The 21,168-nt window shown below is 51.6% G+C and overlaps 1 protein-coding gene across 1 annotated transcript in view; it reads left to right on the plus strand.

Annotated features, from left to right (window-relative positions):
* The window catches only part of SLC24A4 (solute carrier family 24 member 4), a 179,076-nt gene that overhangs the window by 115,415 nt on the left and 42,493 nt on the right, over positions 1 to 21,168 (plus strand). Inside the window, exons 4-12 of the mRNA XM_054449275.2 lie at positions 1,949 to 2,023; positions 4,694 to 4,778; positions 5,326 to 5,429; positions 6,011 to 6,085; positions 7,903 to 7,928; positions 9,973 to 10,026; positions 11,665 to 11,750; positions 16,496 to 16,665; positions 19,048 to 19,252. Of these exons, the coding sequence (XP_054305250.2) occupies positions 1,949 to 2,023; positions 4,694 to 4,778; positions 5,326 to 5,429; positions 6,011 to 6,085; positions 7,903 to 7,928; positions 9,973 to 10,026; positions 11,665 to 11,750; positions 16,496 to 16,665; positions 19,048 to 19,252 (880 nt within the window). The remainder of the gene's footprint in view (positions 1 to 1,948; positions 2,024 to 4,693; positions 4,779 to 5,325; positions 5,430 to 6,010; positions 6,086 to 7,902; positions 7,929 to 9,972; positions 10,027 to 11,664; positions 11,751 to 16,495; positions 16,666 to 19,047; positions 19,253 to 21,168) is intronic.

Below are 21,168 nucleotides of genomic sequence, written 5' to 3' on the forward strand. Positions count from 1 at the left end.
TGATCCCCTCGGTAGTTCCTGGCACATAGGATGAGCTCAGTGAAGCCGTGCTGGCTGCTGACAGAGGGATGGGCCAGAGAGAGGCTCCAGATATAAAACCATTTTAAAACTGCTGATCTGTTCTTACTTCATCATGAGACAGATGCTGAAACCAAAACCTAGAAGAGTTTCTTATCCAAAGTCACATGGCAAGTCAGTTCCAGAACCAGCCTTAGAATCTGGGTTCTTTACTCCATGAACCTCCGAATGTCAATGGCCTGTGCGTTTTAATGGTGCCAACATTATTAAGTACTATCCCAGGAAATGCTGGATCTCAAGTTGCCGTTTGTTTTGGCAGTGGATGAGCAGTTCGTCACTTTAGTGCCTTCCCTAAAAATAAAGGGAGCAAATCGGGATTGTTATTATTATTCTAAATTCTTAAAATGGTAGTTCTGAGTGCTTTCCTTCTTGGCTGTTAGGGTTAGATCTTGCCTGTTGAGGGCAGACTCTGGTGCTAGGACAGAGAGCTGCTGCTTTAAGAAGAGATGCTTGAGAGAGTAGAAAAAAAGTGTTTTTCCTGCTCTCAAATTTGCTCACCACATTCTGCTTCAACAAACACACAACAAAATGCGTGTGGGTTTTTTCCCCACATGCCAAGAATTCAGCAGACACCAGCTGGGTGTCCTCTAACTCAATTCGGTTCTGACACCGTACCTAGAGACAGCGGCAGCTCCCACCCGCCAAGGGCTCAGTCCCACAAGACTGCTGCTTCTTTAGACGGCAGTTGCAAACCTCAAGTTGTTTTACCTGTGCTTCTGAACAACCTGCTATAAATCAGGGTTCCCATGACCCCCTCTTTGCGCTCAATTAATTTGCTAGAGCGGCTCAGAGAATTCAGGGAAACACTTTGACTTCCATTTACCAATTTATTATAAAGGATATTACCAAGGATACAGGGCCAGATGCTTTGGCTCACTCCTGTAATCCCAGCACTTTGGGAGGCTGAGGTCAGAGGAGTACTTGAGTCCAGGAGTTCAAAACCAGCCTGGAAAACATAGTGAGACCCCCATCTCTACAAAAAAAAATAATAATAATAATAAACAGAATTAGCTGGGTGTGGTGGTGTGCACCTGTAGTCCCAGCTACTTGGGAGGCTCAGGTGGGAGGATGATGAACCCATGAGGTAGAGGCCGCAGTGAGCCAAGATGGCACCACTGCACTCCAGCCTGGGTGGCAGAGTGAGACCCCGTCTCAAACAAAAAAGGATACAGATGAAGGGATGCGTAGGGCAAGGTATCGGGGGAAGAGGTGCAGCGCTTCCATGCCTTCCCTAAGCATACGACCCTCCAGGAGCCTCCGTGTGTTCAGCTATCAGGGAAACTCCTTAAGCCCTATCCTTTAGGGTTTCTATGGAGGCTTCATTACATAGACGTGACTGATTACATCATTGGCCACTGGTGATCAATTCAACCTCCAGCCCCTCTCTCCTACCTGGAGGTTGGGGGCTGGGGCTTAAAGTCTCAACCCGCTCATCCTGCCTTGGTCTTTCTGGTGACCTGCCCCCATCCTGAAGCTACCTAGGTGCCCCCAGCCACCAGTCACCTCACTAACCTGCAGAAGACATTCCTATTATGCCCGAGGTTCCAGGGGTTTCGGGAATTGTGTGCCAGAAACCAAGGGCAGAGACCAAATATATGTTTCTTATTAGATCACAAGAGGCATGAGCCCCAGTGCCCTGAGTTTTCGTCCCCTCTACTGTTCAGCATGTTATTGCCTCTCTGGGCCTCAGTTTCCCCATTTGCCAGTAAGGGGATTGAGGGAACGAAATCTATGGTGCTGGAGTTTTCCTGTGTGCCCCGCTCTGTCTGCCTGGCCTCTGCCCTGACAGCCTGGTTTGGGGTGCGGTGGGCCCTTCGCAGCTGCAGCAGGGACCCTCACCAACCCTGCCTGTCTCCTCTCTCCTTTGCAGGCTCTGTATATGTTCTATGCCTTGGCCATAGTGTGCGATGACTTCTTTGTTCCATCTCTGGAGAAGATCTGTGAGGTACGTGGAAGGGACTTGGGACACCTTGGTGAAGCCTTGAAGACATGTGGGACATAAATGCCAGGCCAAGAAGGCCAGGGCTGGCGTGGGGAACATGCTGGTGGTAACGGCTGTCACACCAAGCACTTAGTGTCTGCCCCATGGTGAAGCCTCGCCGGAAACCCTCAAATTGGTCTTGGTGGATGGCAGCCTCTCCCAGAACTTGGCAGAAGAAAACGCTCCCGGTGTGAGATCACTACCCAGAACCACTGGGTCCACAGCAGGCTGTTGGCATGTGTGTCCAACCTGGCTAAGTAGAAAGCCCGGGCAGGCCTGCCAGCTGCAGTGGAGCATTGCCTGTCACCAGCTGCAAGTGGCAGGTGATAGGTGGGCCCACCCTCACCCCTCCAGGGGGACGCCAAGCTGCAGTGGCAGGGAATTCCCCTCTATCCTGACCTTTGCAGGCTGGTGTTTTCTCCCCACAATTATTTTGTTAGTTTTTGACTTTCTTTCCTTATTTCTCCTCATACACAAGATCCCAGTGTATCTCATTGCTCCACCTTATTCTTGGCTTCTAGTCAAGGAAGGAAATTGACTTCCGTTTGCAGCACCTCCTGCATGTGGAGTGCCCAGGGCTTTGCCACCCTTCATCCCTGTGAAATCTCCCGCGTGTTTGAGGCCATGTCTTCATGGTGATATTTGCAGCTGGGAGGGTGGGTTGTTCAGGGCAGGTGCTTCCCCGTGACTTTCCCCCTGCTGGGCCCAGCTTGGGGAGCTCAGTGTCCTTGCAGAATTGGGACTGGCTGCTTTGGACCTGGGCCCCCCAAGCAGTGACCTGGCAAACGTGTGCAAAGGCCTCGCCTTACCCCACATCCCCTCAGATGGAGCCATGTGCTCGCCTCCATCCAGACACTTGTCAGTGAGGGAATGGAGTCAGGGGAGGAGGGCGAGGAACAGAGTCCGGAAATGCCCACTGGGATGATCGTGCGGGAGGGTCCACCCAGGGCCCCTGTGGAGTGTGCGCTGCAGTGATGGCGGTTATGAAAAGTGTTGTTGCTTCTGCCTTCCAGAGGGGGCCCTTGGGAAGGATACAGTCAGCTGATCCTTACTGAATACACACCTAGGACCCACCCACTAGGCTGAGAGCTTGGGGAGGCCATAGCAATGGGGTTGATGGAAGCCTATGGAAGGTGAAAGGTGGGTGACTACAGTGTAGGGCCACATACAGTGGAGGTGCATGCACCCCCTAGGGTTACCTGTATCCCTAAGGATAGAGGTGAGCAAGGGTGGTGGTCTTAGCCCTGTAGGTAAGACCAATATCAAGGGCTCAGTGAGAGACATTAAAGAACAGAGGAGCCAAAGGGAGAGGGGAAGCGTCTTTCTCGGGGGAGAAATCTGGGAAGGCTTCACGGAGGAGGTGGCATTGGGTCCAGGTTTCAGAAGTGGGAAGGAGTTTAGCAAGCAGAGAGGGAAGGGAAGGGAAGGGCATTCCAGGCGGAAGGAGTGGCCCAGGCAAAGGCAGGGAGGAGGGAGGACAGGCGGCAGCATGGTTTGGGTTCTGCTGAGAGTTTTGGAGGTCCTTTGGGGGCAGAGCCTCTTCTGTGGAACCCTGCTTTTTGGCAGGGTTAAGGTGGCCAGCTTCTGCCCTGGAGATCAGTGCTGTGCCCCCACCCCAGACTCCGTCAAGCCCAGAGCTCTAACCCTTCTGAGGACCCCTCTAAGGCTAACTGACCAGTGGGTTCCTTGGTGGCCCCAGAACCCAGGGCTGCTCAGAGATACTTTGGGAGTTGGGGCTGGTGGAGGTGAGCCCTGTCCTGAGGGGCCTTCTGAGAACCACAGAGTGGGCGCCTCCAGATTGGTTTTCAGGCAGACCCTCAGTCTCCATGGTTTCACCAAACGTCCAAAGCCTCCAGCACTGCATTTCAGGTCAGAGGATGGGCTCTGTGGCCAGACATGACCTGGACAGGCAGAACGGGCCCCAACCATGAGTTCCCACCCTGTCCCGTGCCAGCTTAACCCTGGAACCAGTACCTCTGGGTCTTTGTGAGCCACTGGATGTCAGGCCTGCCGTAGAGAAGGACTTCCAGAATGCAAGGCCCAGCTGCGGGTCAGAGACCTCCAGATCCACAATGCTGACATACTCATTGAGGCCCCCAGTACCCAAAACCGGCATGGAAGGGGATGGTCACTAGACTAGTGTGCGTCTGTGGAGCACCACTCTGTGCCAGACGCTGTTCTAGGCACCAGGGATGCAAAGCTGGGAAAGACCAGCTGCTGCCCTCATCAGCTGGTGAGGGAAGGCAAGCGTGTGGACCACAAACCGTCATGTGAAATTCACGTTTCAGTAACAGCAGATAAAACACATCATGTATCTGAGGGAAGTGGCTATCTCTGAGTGAATGCATAGGAAGACTTCATCAGGGAGACATTATTTGGTCACGGGCTTGGAGGACAAACATAAAGGAGATAGTTGGGGGTGGGGAAGGGGCTCTGAGTGGAATGCCTGGTGGAGGCTGGAAGGCAGATGGCAGAGGGCAGACAGCATGTGCCCAGGGGTGAGAGGCTGCGGGCAGACGAGTTTGGCTCTGGCTGCAGCACTGCTCTCCTGCGTGCTCCTTGGCTGTGGAGCGTCCAGTGATGTCCAGTGCCCCCACGTCACACCCTGAGAGTCTGTGGTCACTTCTGTTTCAGAGACTCCATCTGAGCGAAGACGTGGCTGGAGCCACCTTCATGGCTGCAGGAAGCTCAACGCCAGAGCTGTTTGCGTCTGTTATTGGTAAGAAATCCCCTCCAGCCTGAGACACAGGATCTAGAGAGTCCTGTGTCTCATTTGGTGCCCAGAGCAGTGGGGGCATTTGTCAGCTCTGAGCCTCAGTTTTCTCATCTGTAAAATGGGAGAATTGGAGAGGCAGTAAGTAGACTGGTGGTTTCTTGGGGCATGTGGTAGAGTAGGGTGCTGAGGGGTGATAAAAATGTTCTTTTTAAGGTGATAAAAATATTCTAAAATTAGATTGTGGTTTTGGTTGCACAATTCTGTGAATATACTAAAACCACCGAATTGTATATTTAAATGGGTAAATTTTATAGCATGCACATTATATCTGAATAAAGCTGCTCAGAGAAAAAGGGAAGATTGGAGTAGCTGGTCCCTGGTGGCATTTCCACCTCCCTAGTTCTGCCACTGCTTCTGCCATTCTCTTCCGCTTCACAGGTGTTCTGTTTGTTAGTAAAGCAACCCACTTTCCTGTGAAAGGGGGACACTGAGGAAGGGGCAGGCTGGGGACACGTAGCTGAGGCCCAGGGTCTGTGTGTTTCCTTTCCAGGGGTGTTCATCACCCACGGGGACGTCGGGGTGGGCACCATCGTGGGCTCCGCTGTGTTCAACATCCTGTGCATAATTGGAGTGTGTGGACTGTTTGCTGGCCAGGTCAGTGGTTTCTCTCTGGGCCCGGCAGATGCATGCCCTGAAGTGTGGGGGATGAGCCTCTATGACAAGAGGTTGGGGTAGCAGTGGGGACACCCACAGGACAGCTGAGCTGGATTCCGGATACATTTGGGGCCTGGTTTTGGCCTCCCCAACAGGGAGCATGAAGCTGGATTGTCGTTGATACCCCATTAGATATCCTCAGAGCCCCAGGGGGAATGTTGGACTTAACCTCAGAGAGGCGGGCTCATGAGTGAGGCCCTGCCTTGCAGAGGGAGATGGAAGTGGGCAGCCGACTGTGCCTGAAAGTGCCAGGGTCCAGTGGAGAGCAAGAGCCTCTGGCCTCTTCTGTGAAACACACACTGTTCAGACCTCAGAGGAATAGAGGGCAGCTTTGCCATGGCTTGAGAACATTACTTGGTTTCATTCTGTTCCCCAAATATAACAAAGAGCAAGTGTGGCCTGGAGTTAGGAGGAGGAGCTCTGTGGGCATGCCCTGCACTGCGGGGGGAGGAGGCCTGGGCAGCTGCACCCCCTCCCCGCTTCCGCACTCATAGCAGCCAACAACAGGGCTCTGCTGGCAGGTGGTCCGTCTGACGTGGTGGGCCGTGTGCCGAGACTCCGTGTACTACACCATCTCTGTCATCGTGCTCATCGTGGTGAGTTGCCCCTCTGCCCCCAAGGTCAGGTTGGCTGGGACCCTGCGAAGGCACAGGACCTCTGCCCATCTCTGCCCCGGCACTGTGACCAGAGAGGACTCACAGCACGCAATAGTGGGGTGTGCCAGCCACTCACTGCGGTCACAGTGACCAGCCCCCCGACCCCCAGCACTGTGCCTCCCTTTCCCCAAAACCTCAGACCCAAAACCTCTCCCACAGAAAGCAGGAGATAATAAATCTGTGTCTCAAACTGCTGAGAAACCGGTCAGAAATGGTACAGCTGGGTCCTGTAGGCCAGGTCCTCTGCTGGGCTGCAGTTAAGGCCTTAGCCAGGGTGGAATCATCGCAGAGCTTGGCGGGCAGGGCTACACTTGCAGGGTCATTCACGTGGCTGTGGGCAGGCCTTGGGCCACTGGCTGTTCCACAGGGCAGCTCTCAGCTGGGTGGCGGGCTTCCCTCAGAGCGACAGCCAGAGGCACCAAGATGGAAGCCACAGCCTTTTCCTAACCTGCTCTCGGGAGTGATACCTGCCATGTATGCCGTATTCTGTTTGTTAGAAGCAAGTCACCAGGTGCAGCCCACATGCTAGGGAAGCATGAATGTCAGGCAGTGGGAGCATGGGGACCCCCCTACCGGCTGCCTACCACACCCCCCAAAAAATAGATGTCTGTGATGATTCTACAGATAAAACAATCTACGGATACATGATTTCAAAAAGGTCAACATATGCCCTAACTATAATATAAAGGAGAAATGTAATCTATAATAAAAGAATACATATTTCAGTATATAAATGTTTTGGCACGGAGATGCCAGGAGATCCAATGAAGGGATTGGTTCCCTCCCACACAAAAACAATCTCTGAGACCGTCTAGTACAAATGCAGACTGATGCCCAAGTGATGGGCTGGCACCTAAGCCCCGTGGGTGATGCCGATGTCGATGATGTGATTTTCCACACTAATGAAGGACTCCTGATAAAATTCCAAACAGAGCAAAGTATAATCGTTCCTTAATTTGCATGACAGTTATCTTACTAGAAAATTAAGGATTCACTAAAACAATGTAAAAACTCTTTGATTTATAAAATGAAGTGAAGGCTGGGCATGGTGACTCACGCCTGTAATCCTAGCACTTTGGAAGGCCGAGGTGGGCAGATCACTTGAGGTCAAGAGTTTGAGACCAGCCTGGCCAACGTGGTGAAACGTTGTCTCTACTAAAAGTACAAAAATTAGCCGGGTTTGGTGGTGCATGCCTGTAATTCCAGCTACTTGGGAGCCTGAGGCAGGAGAATTGCTTGAACCTGGGAGACGGAGGTTGCGGTGAGCCAAAATCGCACCACTGCAGTTCAGCCTGGGTGACAGAGCAAGACTACATCTCAAAAACAAAAAAGATACACCCTCCAACAACACTTGCACACCATATATATACACACACACCCCATACACACACACATACACATATGCACACACACTTAGCTATGTTTCTGTCTTTGAGATTTCTTGATTATAGCAACTCTACTCCATGAATAAGGGGAAGCTTCTGCCAGGTTAGCCCCCAGTAGCTACTTGGACTGTTATAAAGCACAGGACATATCTCTGGGGGTGGACATGCTAAGCTGGGGCCATGTGATACAGTACACTGCTGGCCTAGGCTACACTAAGGAAAGGCCTGTAGGTGAGCAGCTCAGAAATGGACCCATAACACATATAACAAGGCCAGTATAAATTGGCTCTAGGTGCTTGGGTGTCTGTGCTTGTTCTTGTTTGGAAATAAGTATGTCCCACCCACCTCAACTCTGTTTATTTTGCCTTACAGTTCATATATGATGAACAAATTGTGTGGTAAGTTTTTCAAGTGTATTTTTCATTGTTCTTTTTTGTTGTTTCCAGTATCCTTATTTGTTGGGTTCCCTGAATCTTTTTAAAAATTATTTTTATAAACTTAAGCTTATTAACTTGTGAAAGTAAAAAAAAGATATCATTCTAAGCAAAAATGCCTTTCTTTATCCTGTCAAAGTGAGAAAAATTGTTTCCCTTAATAGTCCCGTCCTGCTAGGTATCAGGATATATTATAAAGCAAAAATTCTGAAAAAAAGTATGGTATTTTGCAAAGGTGTAAGCATAGGCCAATATGGAATGCAGTAATGGGTCTATTTCTGGAATGGGGGAGATTGCAGAGATGTCATGATAAGGCAGTGAGTTAGGAATAGAATCTTGAATGTTTCAGGGACAACTGGGAATCCACACAGAACGACACAACATCAGATCCCTACCTCACACCTTATACAAGAGTATACTCCAGGTGATTTAAAGATATCACTGTAAAACTGAGACTTTTTAGAAGATGTCAAAGAAAATGTAGGGACTCATCTTTAAGACACTGAGGTAGGAATTGATTTCCTAATTAAGATACATAGCCGGGCATGGTGGCTCACACCTGTAATTTCAGCTACTAAGGAGGCTGAGGTGGGAGGATGGCTTGAGCCCAGGAGTTCGAGACCAGCCTGAGCAACATAGTGACACCCTGTCCCCCAAAACAGATACATAAATCACAAACTTCTGAGGAACAGGTTGATGTTTCCACTCTATTTGATTGCATGGGAATGCATCTTACATTCATAACTCATAAAAATTTTCTTTTGATTGCCAATGATTCAGAATCTGCATGCATTCTGTATGATTTTTTTTTCGAGACCCAGTCTTACTCTGTCGCCCAGGCTAGAGTGCAGTGGTGCCATCTCGGCTCACTGCAACCTCCTGGGTTCAAGCGATTCATGTGCCTCAGCCTCCCAAGTAGCTGGGACTACAGGTGCATCCCACCACACCTGTCTAATTTTTTAATTTTTTGTAGAGATGGGGTTTCACCATGTTGGCCAGGCTGGTCTCGAACTCCTGGGCTCAAGTGATCCACCTGCCTTGGCCTCCCAAAGTGTCTGGATTACAGGCTGCATCCTGTACGATTATTTATGGAAATAGAGGCAGACAATCAGGCCGAGGACATCAGCCACCTGCCCTGAGCAGCTGTGTGCTATGGGCCCCCAGAAACCTGGTTCTGGTCCTCTCCTGGCCCCCAACCTGCTGTGTGGCCCCAGGAAAGCCTCTGAACTCCTGGGTCTCATTTTCGTCATCTGTAGACAGGGTTGGGATGGCAGTGGTTCCATGATCTGGAGGTCAGCAAAGGAAGAGCTCCCAAAACAACTGTAGCCCATGCTGGGCACATAGGGGGCTTTGGTTTATACGTGTCAAGTGAATGAACAAGCTAAAGCTTGTGTGCTCCCCCAGGGGCTTGTGGTCAGAGCTAGAAAAATCCCCACTGCTAATGGGATTGGGTGGGGTGCACCAGAGGGTAGTAATGGTTGCATCCCAGGAGGACCCCAACCCTTCCATGCCCAGCATAAGGCCTGGGAGGCTCCTGTGCCACCTGCTGCATATTCAGTCAGCTCTCAGGCCCTACTTCCAGGACTTGGGCCCCTTTCCTCCCACACCCACAGCTTCTCTGGCTCCTGCCCGGAATCTTGGGTGACCACAGGGTCTCTCAGGGTCCAGTTTGTGTGACTTCAGGCCACTAGCCTCTGTGAATCCTGGGACATGGTAGCCCTAGTCCCTCCTTTTTCTAGGAAGCTGGGGGAACCCCACCTCTGTCCTGCAGACCTCTATAGTTGAGAAGAGACCCCTCAGCTTTTCTCGCTTGATCATCAAGAGGGCTGCTGATGGCAAGACAGCCACAGGCTGGGGGATCTCTCTCACATGCCCAGGTTCTGGGCCTGGCACTAGGGGCGGGGGAGGTAAAGACATCCCGCCTTTCCCCACTTCTGGACCCCTCAGTCCCAGCCTTCACCTGCCCCGGGCCCCGAGCTCTAACCGCAATCTCCTTTCTCTCTTTGAGGTGGGAAGGCCTGGTGCTCATCATCTTGTATGTGTTTTATATTCTGATCATGAAGTAAGTGCCCTTTCTCCTCCCCGGGGCTGCCGATGCCTTGCCGCCCTGCCTGCTATAGCCTTTTGTGACAGCAGGGAGAAAAACATCTGTCAGATCTTTGTCCTTTTAGGCCAGCCCCAGCTCTCTGGTAGACACCCTGCTGGGGGACAGCTGGAGTAGGGGAAGGGTGTCAGATGCTGTTCCGGGGGTGCCATCCACACTGAGGCCAGGGGAGTCACGCTGGTGGCTGATGTGTGGACCACAAGGCTGCTCTCCAAACAAGTAGCATGCAAGGGCCTCCTTCCCGTCCTGCTCTGGGCAGCTTCTCCATGCCCCAGGGTAACCACTCACTTGTGCTGTCTCTAGAAGCCTTCTGATAATTTAATACCACTTTTTTCAAAAAGCCAGGCAGGTCTGCCCCAGGCTTCATAAAATGCCGCTTCTCGGGGCCAGTGCTTTGCACAACTGCAGCACTACTGATAGTACTGAGGATGCAAACTCAGGCTATGCCACCTTGAGCCCCTCGAGAAGCTACCCAGGTCAGGACCATCTCAAAACTACCCATGAGGAATACTATGCAGCCAAAAAAGGAATAACGTTCTGACAGGCTACAACATGGATGAACCTGGAAAACATGCTAAGTGGAAGAAACCAGTCACAACAGGACAAATATTGTCTGATTGCACTTAACATGAGGGATCTAGAAGAGCCAGATTCATAGAGGTGGATCAGAGGTCAGTGCAGGCGGCTGGGGAGCAAAGAAGGAGGAATTAATGATTAGTGGGAATAGTGTTGTTTGGGATGATACAAATGTTTTGGGAACCGTGCTGATGGTTGTAGAACAATGTGAATGTAATTAATGCCACTGTATTGTGCCCTTAAAAGGGAAAGTAGTTAGAATGGTCAATGTTATGACATATATTTTTTCCCACTACACACACACACACACACACACACACACACACACACATCCCTACTCATGAGCTGAGCCACGTTCAGGTTTATCTTCCTCCTCATACCTCGATACGTGATTAAAAAGAAAGACAACACTCTGGGTTTTATGAGGATATAAATAACATATTTATATAAAACATTTATAATGTTATAAAGATGGGTGATAAACTGTCAGACTGCAAGAGCATTGTCCTTGAATGATCTCCACTCTGAGTGCCTTTCAGCGAGAGCCCGCCTGAGGTTCTTTGAGATGGAGAGACTCTTCCCTCAGGGGCGATGGCAGTGCTGGCTGTGAGTGGTGCAGGGGGTGCTCGTGAGCATCCCAGGAGCAAGATCTGCTGCTGGGGGAGAGAGGACTGGTAATGCCTGCTGCGAGCCTTCCCAGAGGCGAGGCTGAGCTTCCTTTATTAGGACAGGCTACAGTAAGTAGGCCTCAGTCATTTTCTTGGGTGAAAGGTCTCTAATGCCTCCAGGAAGCCCATCACCAGCTCAATAGGAGCAGGTGCCACCAGACAACACAATGTTCCCAGGTCCCTGTCAGGAAACTGTCAGCCCAGTTGAAAAGCTGAGGCTCCACACCTCCCCTGCCACCCACCACTCCTGGGCTGTGCTGACTGTGTGCAGGGATGGGGTGTGATCCGCCCCCTGCCCAGTTGGTGGGACTCCTTTCCATTGCCCTGACCTCCTGCCTCCCCTCACTTCCAGGTACAATGTGAAGATGCAAGCCTTTTTCACAGTCAAACAAAAGAGCATTGCAAACAGCAACCCGGTCAACAGTGAGCTGGAGGCTGGTAATGATTTCTATGACGGTAGCTATGATGACCCTTCCGTGCCATTGCTGGGGCAAGGTAAGGCTGAGCAGACAGGAGTGGGCAGAAATGTGTCCTGGGAGCCACTCTCTCCTCTTTTGTGTACACACACACACACACACACACACACACACACATACACAGCCCCCCTCTCACAATGTCTCCCTTCTAAATTGTCACTCTCTTACCTTTGACCGCAGGTGCCCTAAGTGAGGAGGGAGAGTCAGTATGAGAGATGGGGTTTGCTTAGGTGGGGCAGGGGTGGAGGGAAAGTACACTAGGAAAGAGAAAAACCACAGCCACGTTTCTGGGCGCTTTCCCACACCTTCTGGGGAAGGCGTAAGGCCTGCTTGGCTCTTCAGAATGCAGTGGTGTCCCTGACCCATGTAAGGACCCATGACAGGCAGCTGAGGAGCTGGGGCAGCAGAGCCAGCCTGGGCCTCCCTGCGGTTTCTCAAATGCCAGACCCAGTCCTGGATGGAGAACGGTTCTGGACAAAGCACCGGTTCTTGGGCTGGGAACTGTTGCCCGGAGGAAGAACAAGGCCAGGAAAGGCAGACACGAAGCTGAGCAGGCATCCCCAGGCCAGCTTCAGACAGCCCCGCCGGGGAGCCCCTTCCCCTGGGGCAGCAGCCTCATCCCCCCCACAGCTCTTTGGCCCCTTTGTCCGGGAACTGGGGATCTGGGCCTCCAGAGCCATCTCCTGTCGTGTCTTACTGAATTCTCTGAATCATCTGGGCCTGACTGATAGCTTCCTTGGAAACCTGAATAATCCAAGGCCAAGGACCAGGCGGCTCCCTTTGTGGAGGCAGCTGCCAGGAAGGAGAGGGCATTCACTCTAGCCCAGACCAGTGGGAGAGCAGGGGCTGGTTCTTGCAATCGGTATGGAAAAACAGGTCTGACCTCCACCTACAGTGTTGGGCCAGGCCTTCACCAGGTGAGCGCCTTGCACTGGTGTCTGGGGGCTCTTTCCCCCCCATTCTCCATGGCCTGGGGCTAATCACCTCCTCTTTTAGGTGAACTCTTCTGTGATGTCAGTGGTGGGATCAAGTGGTCTCAGAGGTGTCTGGGACATCTTGGGGGCAGAATCTGTATTTCTGGGCCCCTTCTCCAGTCATCATCCTGGAGCCGATGAGGGCAGGGGCTTCCTCCCATGTGCATTTTGGGAGTCTGTTCTGCCCTGTCTCAGGTAACCCCCAAGAGGAAGGAGTCTCTCCATATAGAAGGGGGTAACCTGCTAGGGTGGCGGGGTGGGGTCCAGGCCACAGACTGGCTGCTGAGGCCCACCCACGAAGGATAGAGCTGAGGAGCTGATGAGCACGGAGTTTGGTTCGTGTGTCGTGTTTCATAAATGCTGAGCAGGCTACCCCAGGGGAAGCCCGTTTCCAGGACAACCTCAGAAGGGGAAGGAGCCATGAGGGCTGCTGTGTCGGATGTTAGCTCTATGGATGCAGTGGCCCCGAGACGGTCCCCACACACAGCCTGGTCTCCACACACAGGCTGGCAGGACAGAGGCTGGTTGCTGCCCTGTCGTATACATGGTGCTTCTGGGTCCTCTGGGCCTTCATGGTGAAGAAGAGAAGTATTGTGTGCTGAGTCACTCAGGCCAGTGGGAGATGCCCATCCAAGAGCCACCCACCACCCTGCGGCCGACCCAGGAGACCTCCCAGGACCCTGCAGGAAACATTCCTCATTCACAGCATGGGGGCCTCAGCTCCTCACCTTCCCAGAGCAACCCAGGCTCCCAGAGGCCGCCGCCTACACGGTGCCTTTTCCGGCACTGCTGTGACTGTCTCCATCACTCTGTGCCTGTGACAGTAGCACTTCCTTGCAAGTTTATTTTCTCCCAAATCTTTTTAAGTCCAGGACATTTTCTGGAAGACTGGAAGACTGGACACGGGACTGCCCCCAAGCACTGGGGAAGGAGGGAGAATCCCATCTTCCTGCTGCTTTTATCAGAGGGAATGCATTTACATAAGGGCCAAGGGATAAAACAGTCCTCAGAGAGTGTGGAGGGAAGTGGGGTGCAGGCCTGGACGCCTGGAATTGGAGAAAGGGGAGACTTGGAGAGGCAGACGTGGGGATTTCTTCACCCCACTTTTACTGCCCCATCATAAGAGGCTCCCAGAGGGCTCTATGTGAGTGACTGTTCTGCACTGTCCCCTGTGTAGACTCGACTGAAGCAGGAGGAAGGAGCCCCCGGTAACACCCTGGGCGGGACTGGGGAGGCCAGGGCTTTGGGGCTTTTCCTTTCCTAAGGGCGGTGCCATGGAATCTTTTGGCTGGAGATGACATCGGGGTTTCTTTCTCTGTGCCCAGCTCCAAGCAGGTCGCTGTGTGGCCACCCCACCCAAAGGAATGCATGGGTTGCTGGCTGGGAGATTCTTCAAGAGCACACACTCTCTCTCAGGCCCGATCAAGCTGTTCTCAGTTTTTGTGTTTCCCATAGAAAATCCAAAGTTTTGTCTTCCAACTTCTTGACGGGAAAAGTGGGGAGAAAGCCTTTTCCCCACCACACTGATAAAAGGCATTTGAGTACTGAAACGTTCTTAAAAGCTGTGTGGCTCAGCTCACCAAAGCAGCCTCCTGGTGCTTCTCAGGTGGCCTTGAACGCAGCCTGGGCCACCTGTCTGCCGGCCTCGCCCAGGAGGCACACTGTGGACCCTTCCAGGCTGCCCTGGCCCTGGGCATAGCCTTGGTTTGGAGTGGGGAGAGTTGGGGGTGATGCCTGGCCTTGGGCTGGAATGCTGAGAGAATGTGCTGTCATTGAGTTCTTTTCTGGGCAGCCACTCCGGGCATGGGCACACCCCCTGGTTCTGTCATTGGTCAGGGGACACCAGGACAAGGTGTCCCGGGAGCCAGGCATCCTGGGGAAGGAAGGAGAATCCCACCTTCCTGTAGCTTTTATCAGAGTGAACGCATTTAGATAAGGGCCAAGGGAGAAAACTACCTAGAGAGTGCGGAAGGAAGTGGGACTCCTGGAATTGGAGAAGGGGGAGGCCTGGCTCTTGTCTCACAGACTCCAGGCTCCCTCCTTCTGAGCCCAGTTGTTCCCCCAGCAGTACCTGGCATGGGACTGGTTCTGTAGGATGGAGCCTGAAGCTGTGGTTTCTGTGGGTTCCACCTCCCTCTGGGATGGAGGCTTCTGAGCAGGGAGGGATTTGAGCTTTTATGCAGCAGTGAGGGGCTGAGGGCATGAGCTGTGGGGGGGCTCCTGCTCCTCAGAGTGGAAGCAGAGCCATCGAATCAGCCAGGACAGGAGTCGTCCTGAAGGCCAGAGGCCCCGAGGGTTGAAGCTCCCCATAGAAGGAGCCTGCTACTAACACTCTCCAGCACATAACCCCTGGCGTCTTCGCCACCACCAAGAGTGCTGCCCCAGACTCTCGGCACCCACCGCACGCTAATCGTCTCTGGCAGTTTCTGTTGGCCTTTGTCTCCTTAACTCTCCTCCTCTTCTAAATTGTAAGTAGTCGCTTTCATCCATGCGATAGATAACACATGCATTTCAAGCAAAACAACCAACCATAAGCCCGGCCCACCGACGCGCTGCGCGCCTCGTTAGAGGCTAGCGTCCATCTCTGACAAATGCATGTTCTCCTGGCTTTGTTTTCTAACCCACGCGCCTCCTGTCTGCTGAGCCTTGGTGCCTGTTTGGTGAGGAGTGTGTGTGTCTGGTGTGCATTTGTGCATTTTTGTGCTATTAACTCTTACACGGGTTTGCTCTCCGGACCTATGCCCTGGTTACCCTATGACCCATAAAGGACACACCAGGAGCTGGTAACCAGTGCAGAGGGACAGTCGTATCCATTTTTATAGCCCTTTGGAGGGGAACAGTCTGCCTGCTTCTGGATGCTGTGTTCATGAGCAGTTTTGTAACTAGACCCTCCTAGGGATCTGGAGTCAAATGTGAAATTCCCAAGGATACCGGCACAGTGCAGGTTTATGAGGATGGCAAGAAAGAGGTCTGGGGACAGGGAATTTTGTTCCTCCCCATTGTGAGGGGAAGGAAAGGGTCAGAGAGACCAGCCTCCCTCTGGAGGGTGTCAAGGTTTATAGTCACTGGGCTCAGCCAGCGGCTCACCGTGCACCCTCAAACAAGCAGGCTCCTCTCCTGGGTCTCAGTTGCCTGTCTAGGTCCCATGATCTAAATCTTTGACCTCACTACTTGCCCTTATAAAGAACAAAGTTACAAGCATTCCCTCCTGCAGACAGAGCAGGTGGCCTTGTAGGAAGTTCAGAGCCAGTGCCCGCTGCTCTGCAACATTTTCCACCCTGGGGACCCTTGTCAATTTGCAAAATTTCATCTGAGCCTCTGTAAATGGGGGAAAGAAAGGTCCCCTCATAGTCATGGGTGAAAAGTGGTAGGCCCCTGTCTGTATCGTAGGTTGGCTGCCCTGGTAAGGCTTAGATAAGGAACTGAAAGACCCTTGTAATTAGCCAAGACTGGGCCCCAGAAGAGAGGGGAAAAGAGCATCAATTGCCCATGAGTGGTCCTGGAGCAAGGGGACCTACTGGGCTTCCACGCTAGGTCAGCAGGTGTTTCAAAGCTAGTGACCCACTTTGCCTGACATGAGGAGTTGAAGCCAGGCATCCAGACTTCCTGGTAGCTGCCAGCTGCCAGGACCACAGCCTAGGGCAGCTCACAAGGCGAGGGGAAGTCAGTGGCCCCAGCACTTGGGTGTTGTCCTCAGAGAGATCAGCACTAATCACGGTGTTGCACTCAATAGTGAAGGAGACGCCACAGTATGGCAAGAACCCCGTGGTGATGGTGGACGAGATCATGAGCTCCAGCCCTCCCAAGTTCACCTTCCCTGAAGCAGGCTTACGAATCATGATCACCAATAAGTTTGGACCCAGGACCCGACTACGGATGGCCAGCAGGATCATCATTAATGAGGTGAGTTTGCTTGAAGGACCATAAAAGTGAGCAGCCTTGGATGCAGGAGGCCTTGGCTTGTTAGGGCTCTTCCTGGTGCCATTGATCACTGCACCTGTTTAAGGAAGGATGCCCTGGGGCCTCCAGAAGCCTGCCCATCAGCCACAGGCAGCAAATTATCCTTTGAAGAGATATTTTAAAGCCTGCAGCAATCGAATACCTTGCCTGAGATATTTCACTAAGTATTTTGTCAGGCACTAGAGCAGAACTAATTGGAGAAAGGCCAGCCTGAAGTATGGATTATTTCTTTAAAATGTTATTTAGGGCAAAACAAAAAAGATGAGTTCATACCTGTTCTCTGTGGACAGAACAACTCCAGAAGGAAATCTAAGACACTAATGAGCAGCAGTGACCTCTGGGGCTTCCTTTTCACTCTTGCTGTGTTTAAATGGGGTGCTTTTTTTCTCATTTGCAGAGATAATGATTTTAATATTATTTAATGTGTAAACAGTATAGCAAAGATAGGTTCATTGCTCACCAACTTTTCCAGTCTTTGTTGCATGTGTACATTTTGGAATTTTAAGTCCTTACTCTGAGAAGCAGATGGGTCGGTAGACTTCAAACTGTGATCGCTGATAATTAGTAGTTAACACATAGATTGTATGCAAGAACTAGTAGTTAACACATAGATTGTATGCAAGAACGATATTTCACAGTGCCTACAGATTCTATATTGTAAACATTTCTCTTTGATTTAATGTGTACTGTGCCCTCTGTAGAAAGTATATTAAGAAAAGGAAACACCTTTCCAAAGCTTTGAATCATTGTGAATCATTTCGGTCCAATTCAGTGAAATTTGAATCAACGAAATCTGACTGAATCCAGGCCGTCTTTCATGCATGCATTAATTGTACCCACTGGATGCTGAGGGTGGGAAGGGTTGAATAACTTTTAAGGATTTAGAGATTGGGGTTTATAGTATATTTTTCATGGCATATATAGCCGGGAAAGGAATAGGTTTTGGTAAGTTGCTGAGATACTGGTTATTATGCCCTAAATGTTCTAAGCTACTGGGAAGACTTTATCTTCCACCATGTTGTGATTGAACTACCTGGAAGGCAGCATGGAGAGCTGGAGAAGCTGGGTCCAGAAGGAAGGAATTCTGAGCTTCAATCTCACGTCAGCCACTAGCCCACTTAATGTGAGGATATTGAACAGGATGCTTTCAGCTCTAAAAATTTCAGTGACACACACTGAAAGGCTGTATGTCCACAAAAGACATGTACACAAATGTGCATAGCTGCAGTCTTCATAACAACCAAAAAGGGAAAACTATCTGAATGCCCATCAATAGGCAAAGCCATATTGTGGGTTATTCAATATAATAGAATACTACACACCCATGAAAAATAACAAACTGCTGACTCATGCGACAAGCTGGGTGAATCTCATGGCTATTGGTTGCCTGAAAGAAGCCAGTCGTAAAATATACATGAATACTTGAATCCATTTATATGAAGTTCAAGTTCAGGAAAAACTAATCAGTGTTTACAAAAGTCAGCATAGTGGTTGCCTTGGTTACCTCTGGAGTAGGGGTATGTAGACTAGGAAAGTGCCTGAGGGGAGTCTTTGAAGAGGCTGGAAATGTTGTACATCTTGATGTGAAACATCATTAATCTGTGCACTTAGTGGAAGTGTACTTTTTTTTTTTTTTTTTAGGACAGAGTCTTGCTCTTGTTGCCCAGGCTGGAGTACGGTGGCATGATCTCAGCTCACTGCAACCTCCGTCTCCCAGGTTCAAGCGATTCTCCTGCCTCAGCCTCCTGAGTAGCTGGGATTACAGGAGTGTGCCACCACGCCTGGCTAGTTTTTGTATTTTTAGTAGAGACAGGGTTTCACCATGTTGGCCAGGCTGATCTTGAACTCCTGACCTCAAGTGATCCACCCACCTTGGCCTCCCAAAGTGCTGGGATTACAAGCATGAGCCACCGCGCCCGGCAGTGAGTGTACATTTTGTATAATGTACCTAAAAACTTAAAAATTACAAAATGCATGCAGGGCGTTTCCTGTGGCCGTCTTCAGGCAGCTGTGAATGTCACCAGGGAGAGCCCTGAATGATGGCTGCCACCAGGGCCATGGGCTGGGTTGTCGAGCTGGCAGTAGGAAGGGGTGGCTCAGGCTCTCTGATAAATCCTCAAAGGCTTCCTGGTAACCATGCAAATGTAAGTGACCAAACATAGAAGGATTCCAAGGTCCTGGGGCTGATTCTCAGGCAAACCTGTCCCCAGGGATGTTGTTCTAGGCACCTGTGAGAGCAGGGTGCGTGTGAGGAACCCAGCGTATAGCAATAGCACGATGCTTTATCACACGCCTTGGTGTCCATCTTGCCTTCTGTCCACATAGCGGCAGAGACTGATCAACTCGGCCAACGGTGTGAGCAGCAAGCCGCTTCAAAACGGGAGACACGAGAACATTGAGAACGGGAATGTACCTGTGGAAAACCCCGAAGACCCTCAGCAGAATCAGGAGCAGCAGCCGCCGCCACAGCCACCACCGCCGGAGCCAGAGCCGGTGGAGGCCGACTTCCTGTCCCCCTTCTCCATGCCGGGTGAGTTCTGGGGGTACTGGATTCTCGGGCTACATTTTTGGGGGCTCCATTAGGACCAAGCCCAGGTCTTCAGGATGGAGGCGTGGACCTGTAAGGGCGGCAGAGGGCTGGTGCAAAGGGTCGATATTAGGTCACTGGAATGCTTAGGAGGCGAATCTATCCTCAGTACTGAACTTTGGGTTAGAGCTGCAGTGGGATGTGGGCACTACCAAGTGCAGCAAGAGTCTTGGGCCAGAGAGCAGGGTGGCTGGAGGCCTGGGGAGCACCAGTGACCCCTAGTGACCACACTTAAATGTTCAGGGCAGTCGATCTTTTGTGCTAAGGAAAATCAGTCTACAGTGTTATTTTTAGGGACATTCCTGCACTCTCTTGGCCCTTGCAGCAGGCCATTTTGCCTATGCATCTCTTTATTTGCTGGGACAGGAGATTCTAAGGCCACAAATGATCCTTAGACAGTCATACCTTGTGTATTTGAAGATATCTCCTACCTATAAATAAGTCCGATCAGACTGAGGCTCTGCAGCAAGCCCTCCAGGGTCCTCCCATCTCACTTGGAGTCTGACCTGCGAGGCCCCATGTCATCTGACTGCTGACTCCTACTGACCTCAGCTCCTGTTCTTCTCCCTCTCCTGGCCCCTGCTCCAGCCACAGCGGCCTCCTCACTGTCATTCCTAGAACACACCAGGTGCGCACCTGCCCCAGGACCTTTGCACCTGCCTTTTGCTGGAATGCAGTTTCCCCAGGTATCCACATGGCCACTTCCTCACCTTCTTCAGGTCTCTGCTTAAATGTCACCTTTTCGTTGTGACCTTCCCTGACTACTGCATTTAAAATATTTTATCTTTTTCTTGTGTCTCTTGCCCTGCCTAAACTGTCAGCTCCACAAAGCAGATACTTTTGTATACTGCATTTATCTGCATCCCCAGTATCCAGGACTGGCCACATAGTAGGGGCTTAGTAGGCTTCTGTCAAATGAATGAATCTAGGCGTTCGTGTGTGAGAGGATCCCAGGACCCACCCCACCTGTCTTCGTCTTTAACTAAGCCTTCCGTGAGGTCCTCTGGAGTCCTCAGTGGAAAACCAAGGCCCGAGCTAAGCTGTTTGGCCCCATTCTTGGAGGCATTTTTCCTGGTGTCCACCATCCTGAAAGGAGGCAAGATTCCAGAACTTTCAAGTCCAGAACTTGATGTTTTCTGAAAAGAATTCTGTGTTTAACATCAGGCTCACTGAGCACCTGACTTGGGAGGTGACTCTGGAGGGCCAGAGGCTGTCCTGCCTCTTGTTCCGTCTTGATGGGAATACCTGCCTGCAGTAGGTGGTGTGGGCCTGGCAGGCTGGGGTGCCCTGCCCTCTGCTTTCATGCTTCGGCATGAAGATGCAGGCTTCATTTAGGATCACGGAGCTTCCCTGGAGTTTCTGGGTTAGAGAGATTCCAGGGCATGCTCATTGCAGCTATCCAGGGGCTCCTCCCAAAATGCCAGGCCTGGTTCTGAACCTGAACATTCCAGAGCCTGGAGCAGGGCCTGAGGATCTGCATTTTCAAACCCTCTCCCTTTGCTTCCTGGGAGCTGGCTGGGTTCAGAATTGCTGGCCAACACCTCCCAGGCTTTCTTCACATTAAGGGCAGACTCAGAAATGAAATGTGTTCCCTGACTGGGGTCATAGAGGAGCCCAGCCCAGGGGTTCAGGCCTCCCAGGTCTCTTCTGCTGACCAGAAGGCCGAGGGGATTGGTGTCTCGGCCCGTCTCAAACGCTTCCCTGGCATGCCCACACACCTGCCCACCTGCTCTGTGGGGAACAGGGGCCCTGCTCGGCCAGTCTGGCTGGTGGGGAGAGAGGTCACGCCATGCTTGGGTCAACTCAGCCACCAGGGCTGTGTATGGGACATGAAGAGCAGGAGGGGTGGTCTCCAGATC

The sequence above is a fragment of the Pongo pygmaeus genome, chromosome 15 (genome assembly GCF_028885625.2).
Source record: "Pongo pygmaeus isolate AG05252 chromosome 15, NHGRI_mPonPyg2-v2.0_pri, whole genome shotgun sequence".
NCBI lineage: Eukaryota > Metazoa > Chordata > Mammalia > Primates > Hominidae > Pongo > Pongo pygmaeus.